Source organism: Herpailurus yagouaroundi, unplaced genomic scaffold, assembly GCF_014898765.1.
Source record: "Herpailurus yagouaroundi ecotype Mexico unplaced genomic scaffold, PumYag 216, whole genome shotgun sequence".
Lineage (NCBI taxonomy): Eukaryota > Metazoa > Chordata > Mammalia > Carnivora > Felidae > Herpailurus > Herpailurus yagouaroundi.
The window spans coordinates 4,013,830-4,033,293 of record NW_024412447.1 but is presented as its reverse complement, the minus strand read 5'-3'; the positions used below and the strand labels follow the sequence as shown (position 1 = coordinate 4,033,293).

At 58.0% G+C, this 19,464-nt stretch overlaps 2 protein-coding genes across 8 annotated transcripts in view; one reads left to right on the top strand and one right to left on the bottom strand.

The window, feature by feature from the left end:
• FBXL18 (F-box and leucine rich repeat protein 18) overlaps positions 1 to 9,055 on the top strand; it is a 75,860-nt gene extending 66,805 nt beyond the window's left edge. The window contains exon 5 of the mRNA XM_040455789.1: positions 8,811 to 9,055. Within this exon, the coding sequence (XP_040311723.1) occupies positions 8,811 to 8,832 (22 nt within the window). The 3' untranslated portion in view covers positions 8,833 to 9,055. The remainder of the gene's footprint in view (positions 1 to 8,810) is intronic.
• On the bottom strand, positions 3,157 to 19,416 carry LOC121017535 (uncharacterized). Of its 7 annotated transcripts, XM_040455797.1 has the most exons (3): positions 14,949 to 16,183; positions 7,677 to 7,778; positions 3,157 to 3,780 (listed from the first exon to the last, which is right to left on the bottom strand). In XM_040455797.1, exons 1-3 carry the CDS (start codon positions 15,196 to 15,198, stop codon positions 3,569 to 3,571), a joined length of 564 nt encoding a protein of 187 aa, XP_040311731.1. In that variant the 5' UTR covers positions 15,199 to 16,183; the 3' UTR covers positions 3,157 to 3,568. The 7 variants fall into 7 exon arrangements, 2 of the variants coding, with proteins under 2 accessions (XP_040311731.1, XP_040311730.1); XR_005784808.1 differs by lacking the exons at positions 3,157 to 3,780; positions 14,949 to 16,183 and adding an exon at positions 18,748 to 19,416 and having other exon boundaries at positions 6,643 to 7,778; XR_005784804.1 differs by lacking the exon at positions 3,157 to 3,780 and having other exon boundaries at positions 6,643 to 7,778; positions 14,402 to 16,183.
• Positions 19,417 to 19,464: the final 48 nt, after the last annotated feature.

Here is a 19,464-nt window from a genome sequence, read left to right as displayed (position 1 = left end):
GGGAGGAGGGAAGAGGAGGAGGAGGGGGAGGAGGAGGGGGGAGGAGGAGGGAGGAGGAGGAAGGAGAGGAGGAAGGGGAGGAGGGGGAGGAAGAGGAGGGGAGAAGGGGGGAGGAGGAGAGGGAGGATGAGGGCAGAGGAGGAGGGAAGAGGAGGGAGGAGGAGGAGGGGGAGGAGAGGAGGAGGAGGGGGCAGGGAGGAGGGGGAGGAGAGGGAGGAGGAGGGGGAGGAGGAGGGAAGAGGAGGAGGAGGGGGAGGAGGGGGGAAGAGGGGGAGGAGAGGAGGAGGAGGGGGAGGGAAGAGGAGGAGGAGGGGGAGGGGAGGAGGAGGGGAGGAAGAGGAGGAGGGGGAGGAAGAGGAGGAGGAGGGCAGGAGGGGGAGGAGGGGGAGGGAGGAGGGGGAGGGAGGAGGAGGAGGAGGAAGAGGAGGAGGCATCCTCCAGCATGCCCTGGAGCTGGAGGCTCCACGTGGAGGTAGGCTGAGAGGAGCAGGTGGGCCTGGCTCCACAGCAGATGAAATAAAGGCCAAGCCCAGAGCAGGCCCAGAGGTGGGCAACTTGCACACAGGGCCCCCGGCTCCCACCGGGGCCCTGCCGGGTGGGCTCTCTCTCCCAGGGGCGGCAGCCCCCGCGAGGTGGAGAGACCCTCGAGGGTTGTCAGCGCTGTGGCTGGCTTTCTCTCCACGCCTTGGCAGGTCAGCCCAGAGAGAATTCCCCCAGCCAGGGGGTGGGTACACGGGGTCCGGTGCGGCCCGTACTGGCGACCGTCCCCCCATTTCCAGTGCCATCCCACACGGGGCCCCCCGTAGCTGTTCTGACTGCCGTTGCCGTCTAACAAATCGGTACAACACGTAGCCGCTTAGAACCAGCTTAGTGTAGCTCGGGATTTTGCAGGTGGGGAAATCAGGAAGATGCCCAGCACGGTTCCCACCTGCGGTCCTTACGTGGGAACAGATGACCCCAGACTCTGCGGTCATCTGGGAGCACGGCGGGCCTGGGTGCGGGGAGGCTGGTGGGGCCGGCAGGTGACGCTCCGGGGTGGGGACGCTCAGCCAGGGCTGTGGGCTGGGGCACCTCCGTGTGTGGCCTGCTTGTGTGGCCCGGGCTTCCTTGCACACGGTGACCCTCGGCTGCTTGGATTCCTCACTTGGTGGCCTGTCCCCGAGGGTGCCAGGGACTGGCTGGAGGTCGGGCTGTGTGGCCTTCCACAACCAAGCCCCCGCTATCATATGCAGTCGTTCAGCCCTAGGCTTTTGGTCAAAGTGGTCACAAGCCTGCCGGGTTTGGAGGGAGGGGACTCAGGACGCCCCTCTTTCTTTTAATGTCTACTTATGAAAAAATTTTTTTTCTTCTTTCTTTTTTTTTTTTTTTGACATTTTTAATTTTTTGAATTGACATCCAAGTTAGTTAGCATCTGGTGCCACAATGATCTCAGGGGTAGATTCCTTCGTGCCCCTTCCCCATTTAGCCCATCCCCCCTCCCACAACCCCTCCAGGAACCCTCAGTTTGTTCTCCATATTTAAGAGTCTCTTCTGTTTTGTCCCCCTCCTAGTTTTATATTATTTTTGGTTCCCTTCCCTTATGTTCATCTGTTCTGTGTCTTGAAGTCCTCATATGAGTGAAGTCATATGATTTTGTCTTTCTCTGACTGACTGATTTCACTTAGCATAATAATACCCTCCGGTTCCATCCACATAGTCGCAGATGGCAAGATTTCATTCTTTTTGATGGCCGAGTAATACTCCATTGTATATATACACCAGATCTTCTTTATCCGTTCACCCATCGATGGACATCCTTTGGCTATTGTCGATAGTGCTGCTATAAACACAGGGGTGCATGTGTCCCTTCGAAAGAGCACACCTGTATCCCGTGGATAAATGCCTAGCAGTGCCATTGCTGGGTCGTAGGGTAGTTCTATTCTTAGTTTTTTTGAGGAACCTCCATACTGTTCTCCAGAGTGGCTGCACCAGCTTGCATTCCCACCAGCAGTGCAAAAGAGATCCTCTCTCCCCGCATCCTCACCAACATCTGTTGTTGCCGGAGTTGTTAACGTGAGCCATTCTGACAGGTGTGAGGTGGTATCTCCTTGTGGTCTTGATTTGTATTTCCCTGATGATGAGTGACGTGGAGCAGTTTTTCACCTGTCGGTCGGCCATCTGGATGTCTTCTTTGGAGAAGTGTCTATTCATGTCTTTTGCCCATTTCTTCACTGGATTATTTGTTACTTGGGTGTTGAGTTTGAGAGGCTCTTTATAGATTTTGGGTACTAACCCTTTATCGGCTCTGTCGTCTGCAAACATCTTCTCTCACTCCATTGATTTAGTTTTGCTGATTGTTTCCTTCGCTGTGCAGAAGACTTTGATTTTGATGAGGTCCCAATAGTTCATCTTTGCTTTTGTTTCCCTTGCCTCCGGAGACGTGTTGAGTAAGAAGCTGCTGCGGCCAAGGTCATAGAGGTTTTTGCCTGCTTTCTCCTCGAGGGTTCTGATGGCTTCCTGTCTTACATTGAGGTCTTTCATCCATTTTGAGTTTATTTTTTTTCAACGTTTATTTTATTTTTGGGACAGAGAGAGACAGAGCATGAACAGGGGAGGGGCAGAGAGAGAGGGAGACACAGAATCGGAAACAGGCTCCAGGCTCTGAGCCATCAGCCCAGAGCCCGACGCGGGGCTCGAACTCCCGGACCGCGAGATCGTGACCTGGCTGAAGTCGGACGCTTAACCGACTGCGCCACCCAGGCGCCCCATTTTGAGTTTATTTTTGTGTCTGCTTTAAGAAAGTGGTCCAGGTTCATTCTTCTGCGTGTCGCTGTCCAGTTTTCCCAGCACCACTTGCTGAATAGAGAGACTGTCTTTCTTCCACTGGATATTCCTTCCTGCTTTGTCAGGATGAGTTGGCCAGACGTTTGTGGGTCCATTCCTGGGCTCTCTATTCTGTTCCATTGATCTCAGTGTCTGTTTTTGTGCCAGTACCATACTGTCTTGATGACTACAGCTTTGTAGTACCACTTGAAGTCCGTAAAAAATGTTTTTTAAACGTTTCTCTATTTTTGAGGGGCAGAGGGAGAAAGAGTATGAGTGGGGGTGGGGGCAGAGAGCGCGGGAGACATAGAACCTGAAGCCGGCTCCAGGCCCTGAGCTGTCAGCACAGAGCCCGACGCAGGGCTCGAACCCACGAACCCTGAGATCATGACCTGAGCCCAAGTCGGACGCTTAACCGACTGAGCCACCCAGGTGCCCCTAGAGTGCCCTTCTTGATGGGGACGTGCAGAGAAGGTGCAGGCGTGTTTGGGAACTGTCAGTGGCCGGAAAGAACTGTCCGCTGGCCGTCTGCACTGGCCTCACGTTCTTTGATTGGCCGGGTCCCTGCTTACCTTCCCGGCCAGTCTCCAAGCTCCTCCCGGTGGATGGTCCAGTGGATGAAGAGGAACAGCGGGGGAATGCATAAGCCAGGAAGAACACTGACAGGTCGCAGAAGCTGGTCCAGCCGGAATGGGGTGCTGTATTAGCTCCCTAGGGGTGCCCTACACATCACCACACAGTGAGGGGCTCAGAAATCTATTTTCTCTTAATTCCGGAAGCCAGAAGTCCTCGATGACATGCTCCCTCTGGAGGCCCCGGGGGAGAACCCCTCCCGTGCCTTGTCTCCACGTTCCTTGGCAGGCACTGCCACCCTGATGTCTGTCTCTGTGGTCACACAGCCTCCTTCCTCGGTGTGGGCAGCTGTGTCCAAAGCTCCCAGTTCTGATACGAGTAGCGGTCGCTGGATTAGGGCCCACTCTAAAAATCCAGTGGGGGAAAAAAACAGAAAAACGTAGAGTAGAATAGAGTCGAATAGGAGAGAAACCCAGTGTGACCGCGTTGGAACTACATTTTAGTTCGAATCGTCTTAATGGCATCTACAAAGACCCTATTTCCAAGTCAGGTCCTACTCTGAGGTTCTGCAGGCGTGAATTTTGGGGAAGACACTACTCAACCCAGGAGGGATCTGAGTTGCTCTCCGCCTCGTGGTCCCAGGAAGACGACCCATCTGGTTCCCAACTGTGGGATTTTCCCCCTCCCTTCCTCCCTTCCTTCCTTCCTTGTCTCTCTCTCAAAAATAAACACACACACACACACACACACAAAGAAATTCTTTCCAGCTGCATCCCATGTTTTACTTTTCTGTTGCTACTTATGTTTATTTTTGAGAGAGAGAAAGAGAGACAGAGCACAAGACGGGGAGGGGCAGAGAGAGAGAGGAAGACACAGAATCCGAAGCAGGCTCCAGGCTGAGTCATCAGCACAGAGCCCGACGCGGGGCTCGAACTCATGAACCGTGAGGTCATGACCTGAGCCGGAGTCAGACGCTCAACAGACTGAGCCACCCAGGCGCCCTGGAAACCCCGCCTTTCAACAGGAGGGTGTCAAAGGTTCTCAGGGACATGTTCTCACATCACCACCCCCAGGAGGCCAGAGGAGCTGACGCTGGCGCTTCTGTTTCCATTTCTCATTTCCTTCGGCACCCCTGCCCCTTCCTTAGGCCTCAAAGAGGGCCCTGGCGTGTCACATCGGCCAGGCGAGGGTGACAACACATGTGGAAAGCGACATGGATGGTTCCGTGTGCCAAACACTCACGTCAATACCCATTTTCAAATGGGAAGACTGAGGCCGATATGTTCCCGGGGGAAAGGGACGGACGTGGGATTTTTTCCATGGTCATCCGCTTGTATCCCGTCCCCAGTCCTTAGTGACTTTGGGGACTATGAGCCATTCAGGCCCCTGCTGCCTGCATCCAGGCTTGGCTTCTAGACACCGGAGCCTCCGTTGCCTGATGCTTGGGGGCGGCCTCCCATTGACGGTGAATCGAACTGACACATAATTTGTACCTTGCGTACAAAGATGCGGTCATTGCCAGAAGAGGACCGAAACCAGCCATGAATAATTCCTGTGCTTTCAACAAAAACACCAATAAAATACAAGTTTGAATAAGTACTACTCAACCTACCCAGGCGTGAAGGGGAAAAGAGACACCTAAACTCATCCAGGCTGGGCTCCTGTGGGCGGAGGTGCTGGGGCCTTGCTCCTTGTGGAGGCTGATGGGTCTTGGCTCATGAGGGGGAGGCCAGTCACCTGGGATGGGGGGACCTTGCCTGGCTCTCCCCCTCCCCCGGGCCCAGCACGACACCTGGGAGCCAGGCAGGCCCTGCTGAGAAGTCCCTAGACCTCAACACAGGCTATTCTTTGGGCCTGGGATGTCTGTCTCTGCCTTCTCCGCCTAGCGAACTTCTATTCATCCTTGAAAACCCTACCCACGTTGCGTCACTTCATGTGTTCATTGGGTGCACGTTCGCTGAGCTCTGCTGGGTTGAACGTGGCGGGGAGAATGATAAGGCAGGGGGCCTCTGGTGTGGGCTGTGTTGTGGACTGAATGTGTCCCCCGAAGTTCATCTGTTGGGATCCTAACCCCCAACGTGATGATATCGGGAGGGGAGGCTTTGGGGAGGTGATTCATTCCTGAAGGCGGAGCCCTCAGGAGTGGGATTAGTGTCCTCAACAAAGAGGCCCCAGAGAGGCCTCTTGTCCCTTCGGCCGTGTGACCACACAGTGAGAAAACAGCCGTCTGTGAACCATGAAGCTGATTCTCCCCAAACACTGAGTCTGCTGAGGCCTTGATCTTGGACTTTCAGCCTCCAGAGCTGTGAGAGATACATGCCTGGTTGCTTGAGTGCTCGGCCTTTGTCACAGCAGCCCGAGCAGACTGACACGGGCCTCTAGGCTCCGAGGGGTGACTGACGAGTAGGAGACAGTTGTAAGAGGGGGGAAGGGGTCCCTGGGAGGAAACAGCGCGGTCAGAAGGATCCGGGTTCGGGGCGCCTGGGTGGCTCAGTCGGTTGAGCGTCCAACTTCGGCTCAGGTCATGATCTCAGGGTTCGTGGCTTTGAGCCCCGCATCGGGCTCTGTGCTGACAGCTCGGAGCCTGGAGCCCGCTTCGGATTCTGTGCCTCCCTCTCTCTTTGCCCCTCCCCTCTTACGCTCTGTCTCTCTCTCTCTCTCTCTCAAAAATAAACATTAAAAAAAAAAAAAGACCCTTCTCATCACTGTTTCGCCACATAACCTCGGACAAGTCACCTCTACCTCCTGGGCCTCCGTGTCTGCGTCACGACAAGGCCCTCCCGGTCTTGTTGCCCAGCTACCTCGTGGGCAACGGGGTCCCAGCTCTGTTCTGCCAGGGCCCTTGCAGAGTGTGGGACACTCAGGAGGAGGGTTGCTCCTCCTGGCTGAGGGTTGCCTGGGCCCCCCGTGCCGCGCTCGGGGGGGGGCCCCTGGAGTCACGGCGGCTCTGGGTTGCAACCCCTCAGGTCAGGGCACCCGGAAGGGAATGTGTGCCGCGGGGATGGGGTGGTTTGCCAGCGCTGCCCCTCCAGCACGAGCCCCAGTCTCCCCCTCGGCCTCCTGGGGGCGCTGGAGGACCCCACTCCTTCTGAGGGAGCGGCCCCCCTTGTGTCCTGGTGATGGGATGGGGCAGCGGGCCAAGGGCCCAAGGTCGGTGCTGCGGGCTGAACCGTGTGCCCCGTGAAGACGTCTGGAAGTGCTGACCTCTGGCAGCTCAGGATGTGGCCTTATTTGGAAATAGGGTCATTGCAGGTGTAATCAGTTAGATGCGGTCCCACTGGAGCACGGCAGGCCTTTAATCAAATATGACTGGTGTCCTTATAAGAGGAGAACGCCACGTGAAGACAGACCCAGAGGGAAGGCAGCCGTGTGACTGTGGCAGCAGTGGCTGGGGGGACCCGGACTCACGCCCAGGAGGGCCGAGGGGCGCCGGTCTCCCCCAGACGCGGGAGAGAGGCTTGGGGCAGACTGTCCACCACAGGTCCCAAGAAAGAATCAACCTTGTTGACACCTTGATTTTGAACTCCTGAACCGTAAGAGAATAAGCGTCTGGTGTCTGAAGCCACCCAGTGAGTAGCTATTGGTCGTGACAGCGACAGGAGAGCTGTGCAGCTGGCTTCGGTCCTGTCCTGCTCAAGAAGCATCGGGGCAGTGGCTTGGGGACTGGGCTGGCCACAGCCCAGCTGTGAAGCCATCCTTTCCTGAGCACCTGCTCGGTACCCAGCCATCACCAGCCTCCGGAGGGAGTGAGGTGGCGGTCACCCTGCTGCATGGGCTCCCAGGCCCCCTTGGCTATCAGAACACCTGCCGGTGTTCAGAAAGATGAGGGCATCGGTCACCATCTGCACACTCAGCACAGGCATGCACCCGCCCTCCCCCTCTGATCCTGGGAAAGGAGTACGTTAGCCCCATTTCACAGACAGGCAAACTGAGGCTCAGAGAGGGAAGCGGCTTTGCCAACATCGCAAATGGGTGGCTGGCTCCACAGTCCAGACCGTTTTCTTCTGTGGTCATTCAAGCACCCACCAAGGAGGGCGGCCGGGCGGCGGGGGGGAAATAGAACTGAGTTCCAGTCCCAGCTCAGCCCCTCCTGCGCGTGACCTGGGCGGTCACGGAGCTCCCAGGCCTCGCTCACGCAGCTCTGAGGAGGCTCCTTTCTGCTCACACGTGTCGGCAGTGGATGCTGGCTGTGGGCGTGCCCTGGGCAGAGCCTTCTGTCCCCTGGAGAGACTACTGGGGGCCTCAGCATGTGGGTGGAGCTTCCTAAGTGCGTGGTGGCCTCGGGCAGTCCAGCTTCTCCCCTGCTGGCTCAGGGTTCCACGCGAGCCTGGTGTCTCCTCTTCTGACCTCGCTTGGAAGCCACGTGGTGTCACTTGCGCGCATCTCGTTAGAGGACCACGCACCTGGAATGGGAGGAATGTCAGGGTCGCGCTGGAGCAGGGAGACTCTGCGTGGCCGTTGTCAGGGGTTATAGCGTGTCAGAACGGCCACTCGGGAAGGCCGGGCCCCGTGTCCCATAGTGTGGTATTTGATCATCCGGAACTGGAACGGTGGCCCAGTGCGGGCAGGGCGTCGAGCGCCACAGAGAAAGCGGGGGAGGGGTCAAACTGAGGCTGAGACAGGGAAGTGACTTTGCAAATGTCACTCGTCAAGTAGGCGGCAGAGTCGGGACTTGAACCCGGGGGAGGGGAAGGGGAGGAGAAGGAGCACAGGGTCGGTGGCCGTTGCGAGCGCTGGGGCGACCTTCGGTGACGGTCCGCCTCCGGAGCCAGGCCTCGGGATAAATCTGTGCATCGGCCATCCCTCAGGTCTGATTCGTCCCTACCCCTGGAGGAGAGCTCGATGGGTAGAGGGCGCACTGCAGTCTGCGTTCTGCCCGGCTCTAGTCCTGTTTCTATCAACTCTCACCACATCCCTTTGGGGAACTGCCTCTTTCTTGCTGCAGATCTGAGGTTGGCCATATCCCACCCCGCAGACAAAGCCGGTGCTCCAAGGAGAGAGTGAGGCCAATGGCAAGGGAAGGAAAATGGAGGCGTTGGGGGAGAGTGAGGGGAGAGGCAGGGAGGGAGAAAGGGGGGGCGCCTGGTCCATCCGTGCCTGCCGCTGTTCTATTTCTGGCCTTTCTAGCTGTGGACCCCAGTATTTTATTTAAGATGGTCGGATACTGGGCACCTGGGGGTTCAGTTGTTAAGCATCTGTCTGGCTTGGGCTCAGGTCATGATCTCACGGTCTGTGAGTTCGAGCCCCGCGTCGGGCTCTGTGCTGACAGCTCAGAGCCTGGAGCCTGCTTCGGATTCTGTGTCTCCCTCTCTCTCTCTGCCCCTCTCCCCACTCACACTCTGTCTCTCTCCCTCTCTCAAAAAATAAATAAACATCAAAAAAAAAAAAAAAAAAAAGGTTGGGTACCAAGTACTTACATCTGTTTCCTCCTCTAGACGGAGACCCTATCTGGTCTGACCCCTGTGCTGCTCCGGGGCCCCCTGTTCCTCCTTGTCCTGTGCTCGCCACACTTAACGGTTCTTTGCTGACCAACTGTCCCACTCCCTGGACTGTGAGCTCCCTGAGGGCAGGACTCTGGGCCACCCTGTTTCCCACTTGACCGGGTGAGTACTTGTTAAACAAACTGGAGTGTGTGGCCCCAGGAAAACATTAACCACTAGAAGTGCAGGGACCGCCTGGGACAATCAGACCACCTGGGTCAGCAGTGCCAAGGACAGAAACAAAGCAAACAACGATTAAAAACATTTGAAACGGGGGTGGGGGCGGGGGTGGCGCCTGGGTGGCTCAGTCGGTTGAGCATATGACTTCCCCTCAGGTCAGGATCTCGAGGTTCCCGAGTTCAAACCCTGCGTCGGGCTCTGTGCTGACAGCATGGAGCCTGCTTGGGATTCTCTCTCCCCCCCCCCCCCCCACTGTTCCTCCCCCGCTCGTGCTCTTTCTCGAAATTAATAAACTTTATTTAAAAAAAAATTTTTTTTTTCAACGTTTTATTTATTTTTGGGACAGAGAGAGACAGAGCATGAACGGGGGAGGAGCAGAGAGAGAGGGAGACACAGAACCGGAAACAGGCTCCAGGCTCTGAGCCATCAGCCCAGAGCCCGACGCGGGGCTCGAACTCACAGACCGCGAGATCGCGACCTGGCTGAAGTCGGACGCTTAACCGACTGCGCCACCCAGGCGCCCCATCGAAATTAATAAACTTTAAAAAAACAAAACAAAACATTAAAAACAGGCAAACTTGCACGGACATTCCTCTGAAGATCTACAAATGGCTAATGAGCGCACAAAACGATGCTCACCACCCGTAATCATTAGGGAAATGCCAATCCAAACCACGGTGAGATACCACCGCACACCTGTTAGGATGGCGAGTTAAAAACCAAAAAACACAACCTGCATATACGACGACAAGCGCTGGCGAGGACGCGAAGAACTCGGAACCCTGTGCGTTGTCGGTGGGAACGTAAGACGGTGCGTTTGCTATGGAAAACGGTACGGAGGTTCCTCTAAATAGCAAACATAAACATACCTCATGATCCGTAATTCCTTTTCTGGGTTTACACCCCAAAGAACTAGAAGCGGGGACTCGAAGACAAATTTGTTTGCAGCAGCACTGTTCGCAGGAGCCAAAAGGTGGAACCCACGCGTCCATCCGCAGATGAACGGATACACAAAATGTGGTCCTAGCCGTACAATGGGGATATTATTCGGCCTTAAAAAGGAAGGCAGGGGGCGCCTGGGTGGCGCAGTCGGTTAAGCGTCCGACTTCAGCCAGGTCACGATCTCGCGGTCCAGGAGTTCGAGCCCCGCGTCAGGCTCTGGGCTGATGGCTCAGAGCCTGGAGCCTGTTTCCGATTCTGTGTCTCCCTCCCTCTCTGCCCCTCCCCCATTCATGCTCTGTCTCTCTCTGTCCCAAAAATAAATAAACGTTGAAAAAAAAAATTAAAAAAAAAAAAAAAGAAAAAGTTGCAGCGATGGATGGTGGCGGCATGGGAATGGACTTAATGCCACCGAGCTCTGCACTCATAAATCGTTAAGGTGGCAAACTTCATGTCGTGTATATTTAACCACCAGTTTTGTGTATTTATTAGTTTGAGAGAGAGAAAGACAGAGTAGGAGTGAGGGGGCAGAGAGAGAGGGAGATACAGACTCCAAAGCAGGCTCCAGGCTCTGAGCTGTCAGCACAGAACCTGAGGCGGGTCTTGAACTCAGGAACTGCAAGCTTATGACCCGAGCCAAAGTTGGACGCCTAACCAACGGAGCCACCCAGGCGCCCCCAAAATAAAATCTTAAAAAAAAAAGTTAACAGATAGGGAGATGTCCCGTTCCAGCTGTGGTGGACATCACCTGTGCTCACCCGTCTTTGGTTTTCCTCTCCTTCCTGGGCGCGGGGGATGGTGGCGGGGGTTGGGGGGGGGGGGGGGGGAGCCACCTTCCAGCACCATTGAGTTGGGTGTGGTCACGTGGGTGGGAAGCAGCGTGTAACATTTCTGGGCTCTGGCAATAAAACCCCAGTGCGGTGACCCTCCCTTCCCTGTGATGGTCTCAGATCGAGGTGAATTGAATCTAAGTGCTTGGGGGCCACATGGAGGTCAGCTGCCCTGGAGCATCGCCTAGGCTCAGAGCAAACAACCCGTCAAGGAGAATAGATTTGTATGCATTGCGCTCAGCCTTTGAGATGGTGGTGATTTTTGTCACTGCGGGATAACCTACCTCGTTCTAACGGACACACGGGCTTGCCCCAAACCGCGGAAGATCTGGTACCCTTGGGGACCACTGGCCGGGACTGTGACAGATTGCCCTCTCTAGATGCTCTCTGACTTTTGCTCATTTCTTTCCTGCCTGACTCCTGTGGGCACTTAAACGTGGGATGGCGTATAAGTGCGCTGGGGCCGCCGCGACAAAGGACCACAACGTGGGTGGCTGAAACAACCGAAATTCACGGTCTCTCAGTCCTGGAGGCCAGAAGCCCAAGGTCAAGGTGTGGGCAGAGTGGCTTCCTTGAGGGACTGTGAGGGCGTCTGGTTCAGGCCTCTCCCTTCGTCTCACGGATGGCCGGCCGTCTCTTGTCTTTTTAGCCTTCCCTCTGTATCTGTCTGCAACTCCTTTATATAAGGGCCCGGGGAATACTGGGTTAGGGGCCCACCCTCCTCTAGGATGACCTCACCTTAACCACTTATATCTGCAAGGACACTGTTTCCAAACAAGGTCACGCTTTGAGGTACTGGGGCTAGGACCCGAACATAGGAATTTGGGGGGTAATCAACCCACAGCAGATGGCCCCCAACAGGAAGGCTGGATGGAGCCTGGCCAGGTAAGCAGGGCTGGAAAGGGGAGTGTGAGGGAGCACCAGGAACTTCCGGCAGAAGGAACTGAGTGAGCAGGCCTTTCTGGCAGGGGTGGCTCTAGAAGATTCTTAAGAGACTCCCTGTGGCCACAGAAGGTGTGGGAGTGCACGCGTGTGTGTTGGGTGCTGCCTCCCACTCATCTCCAGGGTGGAGACAGGCCAAGACACGCGGAGAAAGTGGAGAGAGGCAGGAAGGGGGCGCCTGTCAAGTTTGATCTTCAGGGTTTGTTTTCGACTTTATGCTGACTCTAGAAATGGATCCACATGGGGGTGGGGGCGAGAGAAAGGCAGAGAGGAGAGGGAAGCTTTCAAAGCTGTAGCCATGGGAAATGTTTTTATTTTCTGCTTGAAAGAAAATGCCAAAGAAGAATAAAAAAAAAAAAAAAAGGGAGGAGGGAGGTGAAGAGAGACCCAGTGTGTGTGTGTGTGTGTGTGTGTGTGTGTGTGTGTGTACGCAAGTGCGTGTAAAAAAAAAACAGAGATAGAGGTCCTGGGAGCCACTCCCAGGAGACCTGGGAAGAAGGTGCTGCCGTCCCCTCCCTGGAGATGCCACCAAGGGTCATGGAGCACCAGTGAGGAGCACGGAAGGCCGAGAGCTGGGCAGAAACCTGTTTGGCTTGCTTGTTGCTACCCAGACTGGGTGACCTTAGGAAGATCACCCCATATCTCTGGGTTGCAGGGACCCTTTGGACTAGTGTGTCTCTGACCCGGGCACAGACGCAGAGGACAGATGGCGTGTGCGAGCAGCAGCAAGAACACCTATTGGAGCACTCAGAGATTGGGGGTGTGTATGTGTGTGTCAGAAACCAGAAGACTCCAAGGGAGATGGGAATGATTCTCCAGGTACGTCCTGAGCCAGAACCTACAGCAGGTATGGGGCACCCACGGCCGGCCGGCTCTCCTGAACTCCCGACCCGGCCCCCTCCAACCCTGGAATGTGGAATGTGCTCCCTACCCCAGGTCAAAAGGACTCCCACCGACCTCTGACCTCTGTCGCCCGCCCCTGGGGGATTGATGAGGAAGGGCTGTAAAGGGGGCAGCAGGATGGCTTAGCGTGGTTCCCTTGGTTCTCTGTTCTCGTAGCTGGTCAGTCAGGCCTGGGGCCCCCCATTTGTATCCCATCTCCTTGCCTGGCTTAGATGGCTGCCACTTCTTAGCCGTGGGAGCTCGTCCCTACTCCTTGGGGTTCTCATCTGTTAAATGGGCACTACGGTACCAAAGTCAGAGGGGCTGTCAAAGCTGGCATGATGCAGGGGCCAGTTTGCATCAAAAGAAATCTCCAAATTGGAAAAGAAGCAAACTGGGAGTTTTCTGCCACGGAAGGGGATGGGCGGGCCTGGGTCTGCAGGGGCAGAGCGGGTCAGGGTAGCAGGAGGGGACAGAGGTACCTCTGGGGTCAGGGCTGCGGTGGAAATTTGCTCCTGAGATGTGGACGCACACAGGCCCGCCGTGGAGGTGCCCGGGGCGGGCTTCAGAGGCCCAAACACAGCTGGAGACTGGCAACCGAAGTGAACCCCTAAAGACCAGGCAGGAGGAAGCCCCCCCCCCCCAGGGCTCTGACTCCCCTCCACACGCGCTGCCAAGCCCTCCATTAGTCACCCTGGCACTGACATACATAAATCCATTAGTCACACCCGCACAAACTTGCCTGCAGACTACACCCAGGCACACCCAGACAAAGGAGGCCCCCAAAGATGCCTTGTTCATCCTAGAACAGTGCCTAAAACAGTGTGGGCGCCCATGCAATTAATGGGCAGGCGGTCAGCCTCCCCCAAAGCAACCAGCACCCACAATAACCCCTGCCAACCAGGCGCTTCCAGCCCCCCCAGATAACCACCGCCCCCCAATTCCAAACCTTCCCCCTACCCTCTGAGCACACAAGTACCACAATAACCGCCCACAAATGCCCTTGGCCATCCCTCTTCCGCCTCTCTCTGGAGTGGGGGGGGGGGGGCGCGGCTGGCCCCGCGGCCCTCTCCCCACCGCTGTCCTCGGAGGGGTCTGAGCAGGAAAACCACTCCCCAAGGTCAGCAGAGCTCTTCAGCAGGCGGCCCCGGGAGCTGATTTATTGGCGGTTTATTTGGAGAAACGCTATCGCTCTCGGATTCCGGAGGGGGGAAAAACACGCTCGTGGTGGACTTTAACCTTGGGCTGAAACCGCAGAGCTTTGTTTTCGGAGACGCTTCCTGGGGCGCCGCGGCGGGGGCCGGGGCCGAGGCGGGGAGGCACGGCCGGAATGCGGCTGGGCAGCCTCATCCGCTCCCGGGCGGCGGGGCGAGCGCTCGCATTCCTCTGGGCCCTGCCGAAGCCCTCGCGATCCTTCCGAATGTGCTTCTAGAAATTCTAGGAAGGAGCGAAGCTCCCACAGTACGATCGTTTCGGGCCGAGGTTTCCAAACCTTCCACCTCCGGCATCTGCCCCGGGGCCGTTGCAGTTGTGTCACTGGCACGGTGAGGGGGAGGTGCCTACGAGGGGGTGAAGGCCTCCCCCTTTCTTGGCTGTCCCCACCGAAGTCCCGAGCAAAGAGCAAAGACCATTTGGAGGTGATTGTCCCCGATCTGGCGCGCGGCCTGCTCTGCTCGGCTGATGCGAGGTACCCGCCAGAAGGCTTGTTCCCCGCCCCTCTGGCAAAGAGACAAACAATGCTGGTGACATTAAGAGTTATTATCGTAAATTCACCTTCTCTGGGTCTGCCCTCCGGGTGCTCCGCGACTGCTCAGGTAGAAAGACCACCACCCCTACCAGGCTGCCACCAGCGCTCCACCAATTCCTGCTTTCCCGATGGTTCGGCTATAAACGCCAAAGCTGGTGGCGGATAGGGGTGCCGACTGGGAGGCGAAAAGTCCAGGGTATCCCTGGCATAAAGGGAGAAATGGGCTGGCGCGGGGTGGGGAGGTACACGAGCCCCCCTCCGGGCCCGGCTACCGCAGACACCCTGCTTGGTCCTCATCCCGCATGCACACACACACACACACACACACACACACAAGCCCACCTCCCCTATATCGTGCGCCTGCAGAGGACTCTTGAGGGCAGAACGATGGCGTGGGATTAAAGCAGGGTCTTCGGAGAGGAGCAGCTGGCTGAGATCTGCAAAGGCACTCTGATCCTAACCCTGGCGTCACCCCTTAACGGTGCGGGAGTTGGGCTCAAGCAGGTGGCCGTGTGCCCATTCCAGCCTCAACGAACCTTCCTAGGAGTAAGTGCCTGGCCCCGGTACCCCTACCCCAGGCGGAGATCCAGTGAGGCCCGGGCAGCCTCAGGGGTCCAGCAACCGCGGGGATGGAAGGCGGTGGCACAGAACGGGGCGAGGCTGTTCCCTCTCTTTGGCGAATGGGGACGCTCCGGCCTTGACTCCCCGCGCCGCTCCAGGAAACCCCAGGCCATGGCGGGGAAAGCAGGGCGCCCAGTGCGGCCCGGGATGCCAGGGCGGCCGGGAGCAGCGGCGTGTGAGCGACGGGAAGGAGGTCCCGCATGAAAATTTATGGCCGTATCCGGCCCCCTGTGCACCGAGCACGTCTCCGACCTCTCCGAGACAAACAGTGGAATGGAAGACCCGACCCGGGCCGGGGAAAGCGGCCAGGGCCGGAGGCGGAGCCGAGACGCGCCGGGATCCTCCGGGCCGAGCCTGCTGCTTCCGCCCTGGCTCTGCCCACCCAGCGCTCTTGTCCCTGCCGCGTTCGGGCTTGGGCGCCGCGTCCTTGGTCTTCCTGGAGGGTCGGGACCCCTCTTGGCTGGGCTGGCTGAACCTCGGCTCGGCGCCGAATCGTGGCTGAGCCAGTCGCAGCACCAGAGGGATGGCGAGAACGGATGTCCCGGGCGCAGCCTCTCCGGGTTTTCGCGGTGCCCGGGCCGGGAGCTCCCTGGTTGCCAGACCCGGGACCTGGAAAACTGGCGCTTTTAAGCCCCAGATCCGGCCAGGGCTTCCCGAGCCGGTGGCAGAGGCCGGCGAACGCTCGAGGTCCCTTTCACCAAGAAGCTGGCACAGCGAGGGAACTGAGGTCCCCACCGGGAAGGCGGTTTGGGGACACGGGTGGTGGTGGCTCATATGTCTTCGCCTACGGAAGGATGCCCATTTTCTTCCCGGGAAGGGTAAGGGGAGAATGTATTCAGGCGGCCAGCAACACCAGGGTTCCAGAAAGAGTCGGGTTCAGCCCTGAAAAGAACAGAGTTGACCAAGGCGCGGGGCTGTGCCTCCACGACAAAGGCGCGGCCGAGGAGAACCGGACTCAAAAGTTGGCCTGTCCTTTGGTTTTAAAACAAAGGGGAATAATTTTGTCAGTGGGGCCTCGTGCACGGAGCCGGAGGCCTAGAACACACAAAAGGCCTCGGCTCCGGCGGCCCAGGCTGGCCGTGGACAAGAGCGCGGGCCTGGGCCGGCTCTCCGGGAACTGAGGTTCAAGTTGCGAGGAGGTCCCCCCTCCAGCCGATTTTCCGCCCAGTCAGTACAAAACACACACACGCACACACACACACACTGCGTCAACACACTTTTTGGCCAAGGATCCCGCCGGGTAAACACAAGTATGTGGCGGGGGGGTGGGGGGAGAAGGGGGAGGCGGAAGATGGCGGCCAGACCCGGGCGGACCGCGGACCGGGCGCCTCCTACCCGCCCCGCGCAGGGTGCCCGGCCGGGCTTTGACGTCTCAGTGTGGTCCGCCGGAGCGGGCAGGGTGCTTCCGCAGACCCCGAAGCTTGGCAAGGGATTCCCCAGAGGTGCCCGACGACCGGCGGCGGGGGTCTGCGAAGGAGCCCGGCTGCGCCCACCACTCGGCCTGGGATCCGTCCCCACCCCCCCCCCCCGCCCCAAGATGGCTCCCGGCCGCTGTTTACCCAGCGACTGCGGGGGCGCCGGGGCGCGGGGCCCGGCGGGCGGGGGCGAGGGGGGCGGCAAAGACTAGGGCGCGCACCGATCGGCCGGGGCGGGCGGCTCCTCGGCGGGGCCCGCTGCGCCCCCACGAACGCCGCGCTCGGAGAGCCGGCGCTGGCAGGCCGTCCTGCGCACCCCGCGGCCAGGACCCGGGAGCAGCTGCCTCCGTGTCCCCAGGCCCGGCGCCCGGCCGGGCTCCGGAGGCGACCCGCGCGGCCGCGGGTGTGAGTGTGTGCCGGGAGGGCGGCGCGAGGGGGCTGGGGCCCACAAAGGCCCAGGAGGAGGGGGCAGGCGGAGGGGGGGGGGTCTCGCCTGCCCCGAACCTCGACCCTAATGAAATGCAGGCTCGGATCGCCACGCAGAGAAAGGCACATACTTGGAAAATGCAAACGCCATTGGCAAATGCAGGGCAAACAGGCAGAATTTTTATTAGCAACTAAATGATTTATGGCACACATACCCCGCCATCACAATTACGGCGTCTTGGAGCATCCAGGGGTGAAAACATTAAACATTTATAAAAATCGGCTTTGTTTTTTTCCGCCCCTCAAGTCCTTTGTATTCCCCACCTCAACTTTCTCAAGATATATTTTGCTTGAGCTATACGAAGATTAAAACAAAACAAAACATTCCAGATCAAGGGCGGGGATAATGGGGTGGGGATCAAGGGCTGGGCTCCGAATACTGGAGGGCAACCAGGGGGGTGGGCAAACGATGGGGGCTCAGGCGTGGGAGGGCTTATTAGGGACCCACAAAGGCTTTCGGATAAGGTTCAAGGATGCTAGGCGCCTACCCGGGCTGCGCCCCCACGCACAGCCCCTTCCCCCTGCCTTGGCTTCTAGCAGCCCCGCGCAGCTCAAATGCATTTATTTCTGCAGTCAACCCCCTCCCCCAAGGCACACAAGACACAATACCTCCTTTCTCTAACCCCCCTCTCCTCTCCGTCTTTGCTCCTGGCCGTTCCGGGGCCGCACCGGGAACCTCCCGCCGCCCCGGCCGCCACTGAGACCTTCGCGCGGACACCGCCGCTGTTCCCCTCGGCTCCGGCTATTTTCGTTCCTTTCTTTACTTCTCACTCCTCCCTCCTCCCCCTGCGGAGCTCCAGCTTCCAAAAGAGGGCAGCCTCGAAACCAGCGCAGAGGCTCCTGCAGGGCAACTTGAAACTGCCCTCAAGAGGCTGAACTTTTTTCCTCAAATTTATACTGGAATTAAATTAGACACCCCCAGTTCGCTTTCTCCAAGCCTACCCCTCCCCGTCCGTTTTCTTCTAAAAGTGGAGAAAAGAAAATAGAACGGACGGGCGCCAACTAGCTCATTTCCCCCCCTCCAGAAAAGTTGCTTAAAAATGGATTAAAAAAAAAAAAAAAAAACCCAGCGATGCGAAAACGCTGAGTCCGCAGCGCAGGGCGAAAGAGCGGGCTTCTCTTGTTTTAATTAAAATCTAATCACCGCGGTTGCTCTCCGAGGCAGGATCGGCAAGGATTTCTGCCCCTCCAAGCTTCCATTTGAGGGTACGTAATGCCCAGCCGGGCATGGGTCCCTGCGGGGCTGCAGAGAGAGGGTGCGGGGCCCCCAGGGCGGCCCCTCCGACCGCGTCCGCAGTCCTTGCGCCCGCAGCCAAGTAGGTTGCCGCGGGCAGCTCCCGGCGACTCCACTCAGAAAGGATTTTGCTGAAAGCGCAAAATAAAAGTACAAAGTCTGGGGGATTGGTGCTCCCCTCCCCCTTTAGCCGCCGCGGCCAGCCAAGCACTTTTTGGGCTTGGCTTCTGCTTCCTCTGAGCTCAACAGATTTTTTTTTTTTTTTTTCCCGGTCTCGCCCTCCCTGGAGGGGGCGCGGCGGATGGAAGGCGAGAGAGGCCCCCAGCCAAGAGGTTTTTAATATTACACTTTAATAGGTTTCAGAAGGCCCCGTGGAGAAATGCTAATAGGCTGAAATGTCAGAATCGAGAGGGAGTCAGTTCGCGCTCAGCCGATCTAATCCTTTTTTCTGCTCTGATTTTTTTTGGGGGGGGAGGGGTGGGGAGAGCCCACGCAAAGAAAGGCTTTGGGGAAGGGCGCGCGGTGCAAAGCGCCACAGCCCCGGCCGGGGCCGAGCGGGGGGTGCGCCCTGGCCCGCGTTTCTATAGGAACCCCTTTTAGAAGATTAGAGACTCACCCGCTACCCGCCGCCGCGGCCTCTCCAAAATATTAATCAGTAACCATCTGACACAGGGTTTCAGGGAGGGACCCGCAGGCCGGGGCTAGGAAAACGGCCTTCACGCCTGCCCATCCCACCCAACCGCGCTGCTGGGGGAAAAGGAATGAATCGCTGCTTTGTTTTAAAAGGGGGAGTAAAAAAGGGAAAAAGCAGCCCTTGTCTGTTTTGGCGTCTCCACCGCGCATTCTAGAAGGCGCGCCCCAGGGGAGGTAGGGGGCCGGGGCCCGGGCGCGGGGTGCTGCCCGCCGGGCCCCAGACCCTTCCCGGCTCGCTGGGCTTGTCACCTCCTCCTGCGAGCAGGAAGCTGACAGGCGGCCCATTAAACCGCGCCTTGCAAAGCCCTGGATTGCGGCGACAACCATCTTCCTCTATTTTGATCACTCAGCCTAGACGCCGGGGGAGGGGGTAGGAAGAGGGAGGAGAGGGAGGAAGGGGGGGGTTCGAGCTGGTGGAGGGGGAGGGCTGCCTAGAAACGGCCGGGAAAAATTCTCACCACCAGTTTTGATCATTCAGCCCCGCCGTGGGGAGCCTGGAAACTGCTGGAGCCCCTAGGTCCGTAATTGGTTTTATAGGAATGGCTGAGGGCCAAGGTGTTTACATGCGTGTGATTGGCGGTACGCGCGGCCAATGGATGGCGGCCGGGGGCTGGCCTGGGGGGGGGAGGCGGGCGCCCGG

Coding starts and splice junctions, on each gene's coding strand:
- LOC121017535 (XM_040455796.1), bottom strand. CDS start 15,109: ATGGCCTGGGGTTTCCTGGAGCGGCGCGGGGAGTCAAGGCCGGAGCGT. Junction 14,347..14,948: donor TCACTGGATCTCCGCCTGGG/GTAGGGGTACCG, acceptor TCTCTTTGCCAG/AGGGGCGGGGAACAAGCCTT.